General features: G+C 34.7%; 1 protein-coding gene across 5 annotated transcripts in view; it reads right to left on the bottom strand.

Moving 5' to 3' along the window:
• The window catches only part of LOC102801315 (golgin subfamily A member 2-like), a 38169-nt gene that overhangs the window by 16848 nt on the left and 5278 nt on the right, over positions 1–16043 (bottom strand). The window contains exons 5-17 of one of the 5 annotated variants that reach the window (XM_085492486.1): positions 15069–15134; positions 13722–13802; positions 11613–11651; positions 9365–9521; positions 8941–9047; positions 8775–8833; positions 7228–7288; positions 5988–6152; positions 4840–4947; positions 4339–4426; positions 1680–1786; positions 1159–1377; positions 293–406 (exon numbers count right to left, since the gene is read on the bottom strand). In XM_085492486.1, coding sequence (XP_085348612.1) covers positions 293–406; positions 1159–1377; positions 1680–1786; positions 4339–4426; positions 4840–4947; positions 5988–6152; positions 7228–7288; positions 8775–8833; positions 8941–9047; positions 9365–9521; positions 11613–11651; positions 13722–13802; positions 15069–15134 — 1371 coding nt within the window. The remainder of the gene's footprint in view (positions 1–292; positions 407–1158; positions 1378–1679; positions 1787–4338; positions 4427–4839; positions 4948–5987; positions 6153–7227; positions 7289–8774; positions 8834–8940; positions 9048–9364; positions 9522–11612; positions 11652–13721; positions 13803–15068; positions 15135–16043) is intronic. The other 4 variants (XM_085492487.1, XM_085492488.1, XM_085492489.1 and 1 more) reach the window with 4 other exon arrangements.

The raw sequence follows: 16043 nt of genomic DNA, 5'->3' as shown, positions 1-16043 counted from the left end.
CAAGAAGAGTTTTATACCTCGCATGATTACCAGTATTTTTCTTTTTAATGTTTTTTTCCCGGACATTTAATGTCACTTCTGTCTCTCCTGATTACCAGTAACAAGTGGACTTGCCATTTTAAAGAAGAAGTTGAAAATGTAAAGTTGATGCCAACTGACAACGACGGACAATCAGTAATATAAATGACTCCACTCTGTTGACTACATGTAGGTGGACAGTTGAGATAAAAAACCATGGTTACAATAACGAAATAAAGACAAGAACTACACATGTACATGCAGAACAACTAACCTCATCTCTGACATCGTTTAGTTCATCTTCTTGTTGACTAAGTCTAGTTGCTAATTCTTTAGTGACATGTTGCTCAGAATCGAACTTATTTGTCATGTCCATATTATCATTACTCTGCAATCGAATCAACAAAGAATGTTAAATATCCATGACATTGTGATTATTTGATTATTATGTCACTGCCATATTGTTTGATCCACCAAACAACAACATTGCCAGCAAATTCACAGATTGTTTTGTTATGCACATCTCAAGATTGATATCTGACTGAAGAGGGCTACGTCAAACCAACATCAGATGGAGAAGTCAAATACTGAAAGACCTAAATACAATATCAATAGAAGATACATTTCCATCTCACTTTCTTTTTTGTACAAATTGCTGTACGACAAATTATGAAGTTATCAACAAAATTGAACAAAATGAAAGTAGTCTTGCTCATTATGAATGAATGAATGAATATTCATAACCATTATTTAACAGGTCATGAATATTCAGGATCATCATTTTTTTATCAGATCATGGATAATCATAATCATGATTCAGCAGGTCATGGATAATCATAATCATTATTTATCAGGTCATGAATATTCATCATCAATATTCATGATCACTATTTAACAGCTCATGAATATTCATGATCATTATTTAACAGCTCATGAATATTCATGATCATTATTTAACAGCTCATGAATATTCATTAGATCAATAATACATGTATTCATGAGATCAAGATCATTCACTTCCACCACTTTGGTCAACAAGATTTCAACCTTTCACATATTCAACATCTCAAACTAAAGCAATACATTACGGAACAACAGTTAAAGCCAAGGATGGTGCATGCAAGTAAATTTTGTACTCACCAGTTTAACAAATCCATTTTGTAATTCAGCTAGTTGATATTTAAGTTCCTTATTTTGTGAAAGTGCTCTACTAATGGTAGCTTTGTCGTTTTGCATGCTTTCCAATAATTTCGACTTGTCACCAGCCTCCTCTTTCAATCTCACTACGGAATTCTCTAACTCTTCCAGTTTTTCTTCTTTTTCTTGATAAAGTTTTGCTAACTGTGCATTATCATTCATCTGAAAATTGAGAGATAATATTATCATCTTGTCAATGAGACACTACTGGATAACATGCACTTATACTGCCGATTGGTAATAAAACAAGAAAACACTGAGTTTAAAATCTAGTGAAATTTGTTAAAAAATGAAAATTTAACACACCGAATCATACATCACCTGATGGAAACACAACATGTGGCAGATATAGATTTGCAACAACACTGCTTATCATAGAAGCAATTACTATTATAGATGTAGTACTAATCATTCCTGTCTAAAGTTGAGAAGATCTAATTACACAAATCACATTTAAGACAAACCTGTGCTTTATATTGTGTTAGTATATGCTGCTTCTCCTCTTCTAATTGGTCCAATTTATTGTTCATGTCCTCCCGGTATGCAGATAGAGACTTTTCTGTATCTGACGCTGAGATATAAAACATATTATAAACCTGGTGACTTGAAGTTGAGTGCAGTAATGTTGTAGGTATGTTGTAGCATTGGGGATAGTATTGTGGTAAGTAAGTTGTAGACCAATGTAGCATTGTGGTAAGCAAGCTGTAGACCAGTGTAGCATTGTGGTAAGCAAGTTGTAGACCAGTGTAGCATTGTGGTAAGCAAGTTGTAGACCAGTGTAGCATTGTGGTAAGCAAGTTGTAGACCAGTGTAGCATTGTGATAAGCAAGCTGTAGATAAGGGTAGCATTGTGGTAAGCAAGCTGTAGAACAGTGTAGCATTGTGGTAAGCAAGTTGTAGACCAGAGTAGCATTGGGGTAAGCAAGTTGTAGACCAGAGTAGCATTGGGGTAAGCAAGTTGTAGACCAGAGTAGCATTGGGGTAAGCAAATTGTAGACCAGTGTAGCATTGTGGTAAGCAAGTTGTAGACCAGAGTAGCATTGTGGTAAGCAAGTTGTAGACCAGTGTAGCATTGTGGTAAGCAAGTTGTAGACCAGTGTATCATTGTGGTAAGCAAGCTGTAGACCAGTGTAGCATTGTGGTAAGCAAGTGTAGACCAGTGTAGCATTGTGGTAAGCAAGCTGTAGACCAGTGTAGCATTGTGGTAAGCAAGCTGCAGACCAGTGTAGCATTGTGGTAAGCAAGTTGTAGACCAGTGTAGCATTATGGTACGCAAGCTGTAGACCAGTGTAGCATTATGGTACGCAAGTTGTAGACCAGTGTAGCATTGTGGTAAGCAAGCTGTAGACCAGTGTAGAATTGTGATAAGCAAGCTGTAGACCAGTGTAGCATTGTAATAATCAAGTTGTAGACCAGTGTAGCATTGTGATAAGCAAGTTGTAGACCAGTGTAGCATTGTGGTAAGCAGGCTGTAGACCAGTGTAGCATTGTGGTAAGCAAGCTGTAGACCAGTGTAGAATTCTGGTAAGCAAGCTGTAGACCAGTGTAGAATTCTGGTAAGCAAGCTGTAGACCAGTGTAGCATTGTGGTAAGCAAGCTGTAGACCAGTGTAGCATTGTGGTAAGCAAGTTGTAGACCAGTGTAGCATTGTGGTAAGCAAGTTGTAGACCAGTGTAGCATTGTGGTAAGCAAGCTGTAGACCAGTGTAGCATTGTGGTAAGCAAGCTGTAGACCAGTGTAGCATTGTGGTAAGCAAGCTGTAGACCAGTGTAGCATTGTGGTAAGCAGGCCGTAGACCAGTGTAGCCTTGTGGTAAGCAAGCCGTAGACCAGTGTAGCATTGTGGTAAGCAAGCTGTAGACCAGTGTAGCATTGTGGTAAGCAAGCTGTAGACCAGTGTAGCATTGTGGTAAGCAAGCTGTAGACCAGTGTAGCATTGTGCTAAGCAGGCTGTAGACCAGTGCAGCATTGTGGTAAGCAGGCTGTAGACCAGTGCAGCATTGTGGTAAGCAGGCTGTAGACCAGTGTAGCATTGTGGTAAGCAGGCTGTAGACCAGTGTAGCATTGTGGTAAGCAGGCTGTAGACCAGTGTAGCATTGTGGTAAGCAGGCTGTAGACCAGTGTAGCATTGTGGTAAGCAGGCTGTAGACCAGTGTAGCATTGTGGTAAGCAAGCTGTAGACCAGTGTAGCATTGTGGTAAGCAAGCTGTAGACCAGTGTAGCATTGTGGTAAGCAAGCTGTAGACCAGTGTAGCATTGTGGTAAGCAAGCTGTAGACCAGTGTAGCATTGTGGTAAGCAAGCTGTAGACCAGTGTAGCATTCTGGTAAGCAAGTTGTAGACCAGTGTAGCATTCTGGTAAGCAAGCTGTAGACCAGTGTAGCATTGTGGTAAGCAGGCTGTAGACCAGTGTAGCATTGTGGTAAGCAGGCTGTAGACCAGTGTAGCATTGTGGTAAGCAGGCTGTAGACCAGTGTAGCATTGTGGTAAGCAAGTTGTAGACCAGTGTAGCATTATGGTAAGCAAGCTGTAGACCAGTGTAGCATTGTGGTAAGCAGGCTGTAGACCAGTGTAGCATTGTGGTAAGCAGGCTGTAGACCAGTGTAGCATTGTGGTAAGCAGGTTGTAGACCAGTGTAGCATTGTGGTAAGCAGGTTGTAGACCAGTGTAGCATTGTGGTAAGCAGGCTGTAGACCAGTGTAGCATTGTGGTAAGCAGGCTGTAGACCAGTGTAGCATTGTGGTAAGAAAGCTGTAGACCAGTGTAGCATTGTGGTAAGCAAGCTGTAGACCAGTGTAGCATTGTGGTAAGCAAGCTGTAGACCAGTGTAGCATTGTGGTAAGCAAGCTGTAGACCAGTGTAGCATTGTGGTAATCAAGCTGTAGACCAGTGTAGCATTGTGGTAAGCAAGTTGTAGACCAGTGTAGCATTGTGGTAAGCAAGCTGTAGACCAGTGTAGCATTGTGGTAAGCAAGTTGTAGACCAGTGTAGCATTGTGGTAAGCAAGCTGTAAACCAGTGTATCATTGTGGTAAGCAAGCTGTAAACCAGTGTAGTATACATGTATCTGGTTTTAGTACAGAGCATTTTTGAAGTAGTGGATGGCATTACAATTTTGATACTTACCTAACCTTTCTTCAGTTTCTTTCAATCTATTCTCAAGCCTAGTTCGTTGTTTAGATACATCATCTCTTTCAGCTATAAGTGACTGCACCTGTGGGTAAGCACAAGATAGATAATAATGGTACAACCAATGTAGTGTAAATGTTCTAATATCTACCTGACATAGTAGCGCAGAGTTATCTGGTTATTATGCAGCTTGTGAAACACAACTCAACAAGAAAAAAATGTGTGTGGCGGAAATAGTTTTATATAATTTATTGTAAATGAAAACACAAATACTTTTCACTTGTCTCGCTAACTACTGTAAAACACGTTGAAATAGCGACATTCATTTTTAGAGAATTTGACTGAATGCATGAATTAACAGAATCTTTAGGTGAAATACCAACAATCTAATTGTGTGAATATTCTATATTTTAAATTAGCGACATCTTGAATTAGCAAATTACAGATTAGCTAAAAAGATGGTACAGTACAGTAATTTCTTACAACATATTTATTTACCTGGGTGGCTAACCGTTGTATCTGCTGCTGTAAATGACCAGTATCTTGTTGATATTGTGTTGTAAGGCTTTCTCTTTCCAATGACAACTGTTGAAACGATTGTTGATACTAAATGAAGTGAAAGCAAGAAGATGCAGAATGCATGGAGAATGTACAGCATGCAATTGATACACCAAGCAGAAAAGGAAAGGAAAGAGGGAGGAAGAAAGAAATACATTAATATTGGCATAACTTTTATCCTCAGGGACTTAATGGATTCACCAAGTTGGGAAGGAGATTTTGAAATGCATATACTGTATTTGCTCTATTAGTAGCGCATGTATGTAAATGTTAATCTATGTCTATGGTCATATTTCATTGAACCAATATACAGTAAATGCAACTTTTGGTTTTCATGCACTTTTAGAAAACACACTTCTAATAAAGCAAATACGGTTATCAGCAAAACTGAGTTCACCCAAGACAAAAAAATCTGTTCTGTTTTAGTTGAAAATAATTTATGAAAACAATGTATAGCGTGTATTTTATGTCATTTCACTGGTTTTCATTTATAAATTGATTTCCAAAGCAATCTACTGTAATAGAGAAGGATAATGAAAATAAATCCAGTAATGCCTGGGTCACCCAAAACCAAAACTTTCTATTCATGTTTTGTAACAAAGTTCATAGCAATAAGTACCACTGGTCACCATCTGGGCTTTAATCACCAAGCTTTTGAATTGGGATTATGTATAATAATATTACAGTTATAACATAGGGAGTTGGACAAACTTATGTATTTTAATAAATTATTAAATAACAAATTGTTATATAACTTTTCTTTTACCCCCCCCCCCCCTCCTGGTATCTATTTCAAGTAATCAATGATCCTTGTTTTTAGCACTCTTTCCTTTATCACAACTTTGTTACGCGCTAATGTTATATGCAAATTTTAACGCGCGATGTAGACACGCCCTATTATAGTAAAATATCCCCAATACCCAAGGTAAAAAGGTCGAAAAAGTAAAAAGTTGACACGAACGACGACGGACAATCACTCATATGATGAGCTTCGCTTGACTAAGTTGACAGCGGAGTTAAAAATTAGGTGGGTTTTAAAATTTGGGAATGCCGTCTAAAGTTGATGCTCAAAAAGTTGAACATTATACCATTTGCATTTTCTCAGTCATTGCACGTTTTTCATCCTGTAAATGTTGTAACATTTGCTGGCTTTCACTACCAGTACTAGACAGTTGCTGAACCATCAGCTCTGACATGTTGACTTTCTCTTGCAATACCCGCACAGCATCCTCAAGTCTATTTGATTCAGAAATCTAGAATAAATAATGCAGGCATACAACCAGTCAAATTTACAGTCAATCTACAACACATCAAAGAAGTAATTCTGTAAAAATCCCATGAGCTCCAAAAAAGTCGTATAAACAAGTTGGACTGATAGAACAAATATTTATGATCTAGTATGTAAATGTACATCTCAACCAAGTCAGACTTACTTTTGCTTGAAGTTGACTTGATAGATCAGAATATTCATAACCATTATTTTAACATGTCATGAATATTCATAACCATTATTTAACATGTCATGAATATTCATAACCATTATTTAACATGTCATGAATATTCATAACCATTATTTAACATGTCATGAATATTCATAACCATTATTTAACAGGTCATGAATATTCATAACCATGATTTAACAGGTCATGAATATTCATCATTTCTCATCAGCTCATGAATATTGATGATGAATATTCATGATCATTATTTAACAGGTCATGAATATTCATAACCATTATTTAACAGGTCATGAATATTCATAACCATGATTTAACAGGTCATGAATATTCATCATTTCTCATCAGCTCATGAATATTCATCATCAATATTCATGATCATTATTTAACAGGTCATGAATATTCATAACCATTATTTAACATGTCATGAATATTCATAACCATTATTTAACATGTCATGAATATTCATAACCATTATTTAACATGTCATGAATATTCATAACCATTATTTAACATGTCATGAATATTCATAACCATTATTTAACATGTCATGAATATTCATAAACATTTAACATGTCATGAATATTCATAACCATTATTTAACATGTCATGAATATTCATAACCATTATTTAACAGGTCATGAATATTCATCATTTCTCATCAGCTCATGAATATTCATCATCAATATTCATGATCATTATTTAACAGGTCATGAATATTCATAATCAATATTTATTAGATCAATAATACATGTATTCATGAGATCAAGATCATTCACTTCCACCACTTTGGACAACTCACATAAATTTTCGAATAACAAATTTTTATGATCTAGTACGTACAAGTACATCTCAACCAAGTCAGACTTACTTTTGCTTGAAGTTGACTTGATAGTTCAGAACTCTGTTGTGCTAAATCGTCGTTGGCTCGCCTGAAATATAATTATTAAACAGGTTAAAACAAGTAGTATATTAGTCATATGTGAACAAACAGCAAATTACACTGCCATGAGATATCAATAAAGAATTGTCAAACTGTAACGCACTTGGTGCATTACAGATCAATGGAATTAGAAGGTGAAGATGAAGATTTTTTAACATTTCATGCCTTTTTTTGGAAAAATTATTAATGTGTAAATAGTCACATGATGTGATAATATATTTGTTACCAATAACAAGTTGAAAGTTAGTTGTACCATATCACAGTAGGTTCTAAAAATATACAAGTTTGAGACTCCATTAAGCAGTTTTCTCAAACCAGCTCACGAAAAGAAGATGAAAAAATTCATTGTGAAAAAGGCTCCAAGCACTTCAATTAGCACCTTAGGGTGAGAAATGACATGTACTAGTGAGCTGAACATCTTGTAGATGAAATAGATGAAGAAGATGAAAAAAATTAATGTGAAAATAGCTCTAAGCACTTCAATTAGTGCTTTAGGGTGAGAAATAACATGTACTCGTGATCTCAACATCTTCAGCAGAAAGTATGAACAATTAGTTGGGCTCTGATGAGATTATAATTGAATTATTGCTGTTTTTGAACTTGTAGGAGAATGCACATGTTTATGTTCTTTGGGTACATACAGTGACAGGTTGGCAACAACCAATCATTCACACCCAAATGAAAAATCAATGTTTTTGAATATAATTAACCAGGTTCTAGTGGTGGTCAATGAAAAGTATACATACAAAATGTAGCATGAAAACTGAAGCTAGTCTCTTTTTCTAAGAACCAAATTTGGAATAATTCCTTTGATTGAAATTGTAAAATTTGACTATTTTGAAGAAAAAAGTTACATTCTAAGCTTACTCATACTGTAGGCTGTTATGGGGGTTTGGGGAATATTATGTGACATATTTCAGTATGACTATGTGCGAATTGTTCAGAAGTGAATCCTCATAGATCTGTGTGTGGCAAAATACTATTCAAAGGTGTAAGCATGTGTAATTGGAACAACCAATTGAATGGGAAGCTGAAACAATCACCAACTTTCAGATGCACAGATAATGAAATTTCTGGTTGGTATATGTAAATATTGAACTCAAATTCAGACCTTGGAATATTTCATATAATAATCCCAATAAAGTTAAAGAGTGCAATTTTAATCTTCTCACCATCACTTCCCTCTTTTCATCTAAAACTCACAAAATAGTCCTGTTTATAGTCTGCACTTTTCTTCAGATGATAGGACAAAAATAGCAAAATTTTGGAGTAAAACTGAAAATTGACTTTAATTTTGTCTGTTGGCTCCAATAATTAAGGTTCATTTCAAGAATATAGGAAAAAAGTGCAGATAAATTTGAGCAAGAAAGTCTAGTGATTAACAGGTTAAAGTGGTGCCATTCAAGCAAATACTTCCTTGGCTTTCAATGGTAAATTTCAAGCCATGCATAAGATATATTTTTGTCTAAACTTACCTTAAATTATATACATCCATTTTTAGCTGATCTCTTGATCTTTCAAATTCTTTACTTGTCTGCAGAAAAAATGTTGAAAGTAATACAGCAAATATAGTATGTGAAATCACTTTGTTTGAGCTCAGACTACATCTACCAAAGCCAAATTTGACTGATTTAGATGTACCTTTTCATAAAGATTACTGGAGTTCGTTCTTGATGCTAAATCTCGTTCTAGTTCAGCAGTACGATGACGTGATGCCTGTAGTCTTGTACTAAGGTTATCAACCTCATCTGAAAATAAAAGTTTACATGATTCTCCTTAGTATCACCTTGAACGTTTAGAACACATGATAGATCAGTCTAATATAAAGGAAACTGTTTTTTTTTAAACTTTCATAAAATCAAGCACTAATATATATTTGAAACAAGCAATTCGTACTAATATGGAAGTATGAGAACATGAAAAATGAAAGCAAAATGTTAGTCTGTAGTCCATCTTTAACAGATCAAAAAAATCAAAAACACCAATGCTAGATGAAAAAGTACTTTTTGAAAAGTTTCACAGAACACTGGCCATAATGTCACATGTCTAACAAATCCCTCCTTACCTAACTTTTGTTTCAAGGTCATCTGACTATGATTCAGAGACGTCTGTAGTTCGGATTTCTCCGAGACCAAGATGCCGATGGTCTGAATATGAACCTGCAACTGTTCCTTTAATGCGCCTATCTCTTTCAACATTTTGCTCTCATGTTCCACTCTTTCCTGCAATCAAACAAATCGCATTCGAAAATCAGAACAGAACATTTCTAAGCACCACTGACAATATTTAGAAAACCTTTTTCACCATGATTAATGCAGTGAAGTTTTATTTTTTTTGCTCAGTGACCTTAAAATGAGACCTTCATGGCGAAGTTGTCAATTCTGTGCTGTGATTTTTTTTAGTGTGTAATATGACCAGAAACTAATGCAACTACACTATAGACATTTCAGACTGGATTTCAGGTGCTGAAAGTGTTTTAATTTTCAGACTGGATTTCAGGTTCTGACAGTGTTTAATTTTCAGACTGGATTTCAGGTGTGTTTAATTTTCAGACTGGATTTCAGGTTCTAACAGTGTTTTGACTTGATTTCAGGTGCTGGTTGTGTTTAATTTTCAGATTGGATTTCAGGTTCTGATAGTGTTTAATTTTCAGACCGGATTACAGGTGCTGACAGTGTTTAATTTTCAGATTGGATTTCAGATTCTGACAGTGTTTTGACTTGATTTCAGGTGCTGATAATGTTTAATTTTCAGATTGGATTTCAGGTTCTGATAGTGTTTAATTTTCTGACAGTGTTTTTATTTTCAACTCAATTACAGGTTTTGATAGTGTTTAATTTTCAGACTGGATTTCAGGTTCTGACAGTGTTTAATTTTCAGACTAGATTTCAGGTTCTGACAGTGTTCAATTTTCAGACTGGATTTTCAGGTGCTGACCGCATTAATTTTCAGACAGAATTACAGGTGCTTACAAACAATCCATGTAGTAGATGTATGGTAGTCAATTGATACTTATTATGTTACATTATGTTATAATTACCATATTTGCTACATTAGAAGCGCATACATGTAGTACAGTAAACCAAAATTGCTATTGTAGTATTATGTATAGCGTAGAAATAACTATGCGCTACTAATACAGCAAATATGGTACATGTATGTGAAATCACTTTGTTTTATCTCAGACTGTATACCAAAGCTGAATATCAAGCAGTCCACCCCTGTCATATTAAGTTCATAAAAAAGAATATGAATCATTTTCCAATCAAAAAAAAATTCTATAAAGTTTGATATTATCTTTAATATTAGGTCATGAGGTGAAATGAGTAACCAGTGTCAGTGAAACGCTATAGGGTTGTTCATGATAGGGTAGATCTACTAACCATATTAAGAAGCTCAGTATGTGAAAGAGATCAACTACAAACAATGTGTACAAATAATACTGATGTTTTGAGTCCTATGGTAATTGTAAAAGTTTAGTGCATGAACAAATTTCCAGCAAAATTATTCAAATACCACAACAGGTAAACATGCATTTTTTTTGTTTACTCTTTATTTGTCCGAATTGAATGAATTCATGAATAATTAAGCACACTATGTAATATGCAAGAAATCAACAATTGTATCGACTAACACGTAGCAGTGGTTGATATAATCCTGTACTACCTAAGTGCATATTTGAGGTAATTCGTAATTTAGTCAGAGTTTAACATCCAGCATTTAACACGGTTATATTTCCGATGTAAACCAGATTCTATTCTCCTTGTGAGCACTGCATTGCTGAATTCAATATAAACAAAGGAAAGGAACGTAACGAAAATAAGGTACATTTTCAATATAAAAGAATGTTCATAACACTTTTGAAAACTATATTGATATAGGTTTTTAAAGACTGCTTAAATTCTATTGTTTTCACTACCAGGTGTATAAACATGTTTATTACTAACATTCAGACTGCTTAAATTCTATTGTTTTCACTACCATGTGTATAAACATGTTTATCACTAACATTCGGACTGCTTATTTTCTATTGTTTTCACTACCATGTGTATAAGCATGTTTATTACTAACATTCGTGAACAACACTACTACAATGTGGTGAATTAATGTGAAGAAAACTTGTAACTACGGTAACAATTAAAATGCGAACAATCACAAGCATGAATAATGCAATACAACAAGCATAGAGTGTGCTTAAAACCTGTAACATAAACTAAAGATGTTATAGTGTGAAACTAAGAAAGGTGTAGCATAAACACAAACACACTGAGAAGTAAGAATATTTGATGATTTAGTCAACGTGATTATTTTACCTTGTCTAACAGCTCTTGTACTTTTCGGTACTGGCTTTTCTGTAGCAGTGAATGAAATGGTGCAGAAAGTATGGTCTGTAACTTTTGCACGATATGAATTCACGGCCTAAAACACACATTTACACAACAGACAGCATGCGAGGATAATAATTTAATTAACAGAATAGCCATAATAGTTAACGTGGGATGATTGTCATCATAAAGCACAGTGGTATTTTAATTTAATTTAACAATTTTGCAGAATACCTAATATTTCAATAGAACATAGTTCGAAATTGTATGAAATCGGGGTAATAACCACCTCTAAACTCTGATCAACTTACACAGAAATCTACTACATTGAAAAGCTTAGAAAAATATAAGCTTTTGCAATGCACAGTTCATTGTTACAATACAATAAACGATATCACGTTTATACATGTAGCAGAAAAACAAATGTCAACATTGTTTAACTCATTAAATGACCAAAGCACATACTTTATTTGTGTTCAATCTCAAAATTATGCACAATTACGAATAATTGAGCTATGCATAGTGAACATTTTTTAAATTGCTTTTTCAAACTGGTTCAAAAACAAAATGGCCACCAATCAGCCATTTAGAGCCAAATTTACAAATTAAAGTGGTATGCATCAACTACCCATAATGGTTAATCTTTTCACCAAGTTTTAAAGAAAATCGGCCAACACGTGCTTGAGACATAAAATACCTGATTTTAGTGTATTTTTACAACAAAAATCGCAACCATCTGAGTCCAAATTATGAAATCAATACACATCTATATGTATCTGATAAGGTACTATAAAGTATGCATGAGGTTTGAAAAGAAATGGTCCAGGGGGTTTCCGAGAGATGGCTCTGAACGTGCGCGCACACACATGGAGACTAAACCATAAATACCCGTTTTGATCTTCAACTAACAACACCGGGAAAAGCACAAACCCATGTTTATATTTATAATATTTATGAACAAAAATGATTTTTATTTAATAACAGTCTCTTATGCCGGGACCATCCTCCATTCCACAAAGCGTTTATCAGTGTGGCATACATTATTCTTTGGTCACTACGACATCAGTGCAAAAGCTTCATGTCGGCTATTTTTAATTTCAAAACATTTAGCTTCATAAATAATATAAAACATACATGGATTTGTAATCTCCCCTATAAAATTTGCATTCAGGACACAATGCTAGACTGTAAGATGGACCCTCAGGCCTACTTTGTTTATTTTTCCCTGAGAGAATAAAAATGAACTGCTGAAGTCGTCTAAGAAATGCTGTTGTCATTTCGGCAATGTGTTCAGTGTTGATATTAATTAAGCATGCTGAATGATGACATAATAAAATTGGCATACAGACAATTGAGGTCAGAATGTCACAGGTCACACATCCGTTTGTTTTATTTTAGGATTTTTTGAATAAATAATCATAGCACTGTTAAGTGAAAGAGAAAGGATACAATTTCGTCAGTTGGTGTCCTTCCACTGCCCATCGGCACTGTAAGAACTACAACACTGCCTTGCAATTAGCTATCAATGACTTGTCACTAAACTGGTTTGAGGTCTTCATGACTAAGTTTGTTCAGTACAGATGAAATAAATATGGTCAGATGCCAACCCTCACTTCAGCAAGCTCACTCAACAAGCGACCAATTTATGATCTAACACTGCACACTATGAGATTGGTTAATAAATTTATGATATCAATGGCCAGTCAATGTTGCGTTATCCACAATGCTGTGTGATGGTATTGAGAGCTGTAATAGCCTCAGGCTGAAATGGTATTGTGCAGTCGCCTTTGGCATTTCATTTTATTCTCTTAGAAAAATAAACAAATTAAGTCTGAGGGACTGTTGACAGTCCACTCAAGGCTAATAACATGGTTTAAGGGGGAACCACTCAATCCCACGGATTGCACCAAAGAATCATGGGACACTATTTTTTATGTTGTTTACAAAGTTAATCTATCTTTTGTTATCCATTGTAATTTTAATCCAGAAAGTAAATTTGTTGTGAGATTAGGCTTAACTGGTAGTGCCCCTTTAATAACATCATAAAATACATGCTGTAGATACAAGAAGATATCAAAATTAAAACTGTCCACTTACTAGTTCCTCGTGTTGCAGAGTCAGTTGTTGGTTAGTTTGGACATTAGTCTCCAGTGCCGACGCTAGTTCACGATTACGCGACTAAAAAGCAAATAACAATATTATAAGCCAAAGACGACATTTAGTGAGTTTGCAAGCTACAAACACATGTATGTGAAAGCATCCAACAATTGAAACACCTAGGCAGTATATGGTTAGTGCATTATTAGAGACAAAGCAGAGTTATACTGCAATAACTAATTTTTGCATAAATGTTTTGCTATTTTTTGAAATGTTTTGAATAATACCACCTGTTAATGCAGAAATTATGATCATTTTGTACCTAATAACAAAGAAACAAGAAAGCTTAGAAAGAACTTCCATGTACTGAGGGTAATGGGGGCATTGAAATTTAAATTGACGAGTAATGGAGGCGTGAATTGTATTACAAATTTAGGATCAGTCTTTTCAACAAGAACCTGTTTGCTATACAGCTATTTTGAGATGCACAATATAAAAACAGTCTGGTTCGCAGAGTTGAGGTTCATAATCCTCCAAAAATATATAGCAGTAGATTTCCATTTGATTGTACATGAGTGGGTCGCAGTCTGTGGGATATCCCAGACAACCTACAGTATGTACCAAGTTTATTTAAATCTGTTAATTAGTTATTGAGATGTCAGAAAATTGCCTAGTTTATGTAAATTAGGTAATTAATATGCACATACTTCTGGGGTATAGTACCCCAAATTACCTATGCATACATTTTTTTTAAATCTGAAAGATAATGAAATAACAAAATTGCCTAATTTATGCAAATTAATATATACATGTAGTGTGTTTCCGGTGACTCAACCTTGTCTAATTTCATGACTAAATCTAAAAAGTCACTACTGGAGGATGTTCACTTCCTGTTTCTAGCAACATGTTAGACAAATTCTTCATACAAAAAAATTACAGCCTGTACTAACACATCATGTATTTATGAACATTTCATTTGCAAACTGCTCCTATCTAACCGTATGTTGACAACAATTGCAAGACTGAGTAAAATAAAAAAATATTACAAAATAAAAGTTATACCTACCAACTTATTACCCCCATTTTGTTGCCAGTATTATCAAAAACACACTACTGTACAATACTTTATTTTTGCTTAAAATTAATTTTCGCTGAAGGAATGATTCAGGGAAAATAAAATCTAGTGAATATACCTTTTTTCCTATATTTTACATTCAACTCATCTCAACTCGTGAAAATAAATTCCATACAAAATACCCAAAAAGTCCTTTCAGCGAAATTACTTCCAACTAAAATAAAGTATTTATCGTATTTTAATTGGTCTAAATACAAAGCTTTACCACATACCTCAAGCTCCCTGATACCAGCATCCTCATCAATAACTGGATCATCCATGCTATTCAAGAATGATGCCTGTAGGGAAGGAGGGAACACCCAAGACTAAGGTAACCTTACATGCATGACATGGAATTGTGCCATCACCAACTCTCGCCCTTTCTGGTGCACATTTACATCATCAAAGTAGGTCCAAACATTGCAGTGGTTTTGGGCATAGTGAAGGGGTCAATAACCAATTTGCTTAGTGAGTCTGAAATTGTTCTCAAAAGTATTAAATTATTATATATTGATTCTCAATATATTGAGAATCCACTTCCACAAACTGTGTGTGTTAATGATAATTTCAACAAATTAATTAATTTTATATGGCGATTCAGATAGTATGAGATATATGTGTTATACCATCAGGATTCAGAGTGGTCTAAAATTAGGCAAGGGTACACCCTTTCGTAGTCACTAGATGAATCAGCAGCATTAGTGTAGAACAGGAATGCATAGTTTGATGCATATTTCACCAATAATAAATTATAATTCTAACAATTTATCAAGCACTCTACATTGTACAAACTTATCTCTCCTTAGCAGTGTATACCGGTAATCTAAATATATTGTACTAGTGACTTGTGTAATTACAGATGGTGTTCCCAAACTAATTTGTATTCCTTATTCCACACCAATGCGGAATCAACTTCTGACCACCTTATTACCCACTGAATGCATGCAAGTACACCTTCCTCCATTAGAAAAACATGTGCACATTATAAACATCCTGATAGCTACATGTAGTACAACAATAATCAGTACAAAGGTACTTCTAATACAAGAAAACCAAAGCAAATATTGTTCAGGCATACATGCATTGGAAATGTACTTCTAAAACGAGCAACAAGGAATGTAATTTTCCATATTAACCACAGAACATAAAATATTCTATTATCGATAAATAATTTTATACAATGTACAACACTATGTCACTATGACATA

The sequence above is a fragment of the Saccoglossus kowalevskii genome, chromosome 17, assembly GCF_978046115.1.
Source record: "Saccoglossus kowalevskii chromosome 17, keSacKowa6.1, whole genome shotgun sequence".
NCBI classification, from domain to species: domain Eukaryota; kingdom Metazoa; phylum Hemichordata; class Enteropneusta; family Harrimaniidae; genus Saccoglossus; species Saccoglossus kowalevskii.
The sequence above is the reverse complement of the archived record's forward strand: the minus strand, read 5'-3'. Positions and strand labels throughout refer to the sequence as shown.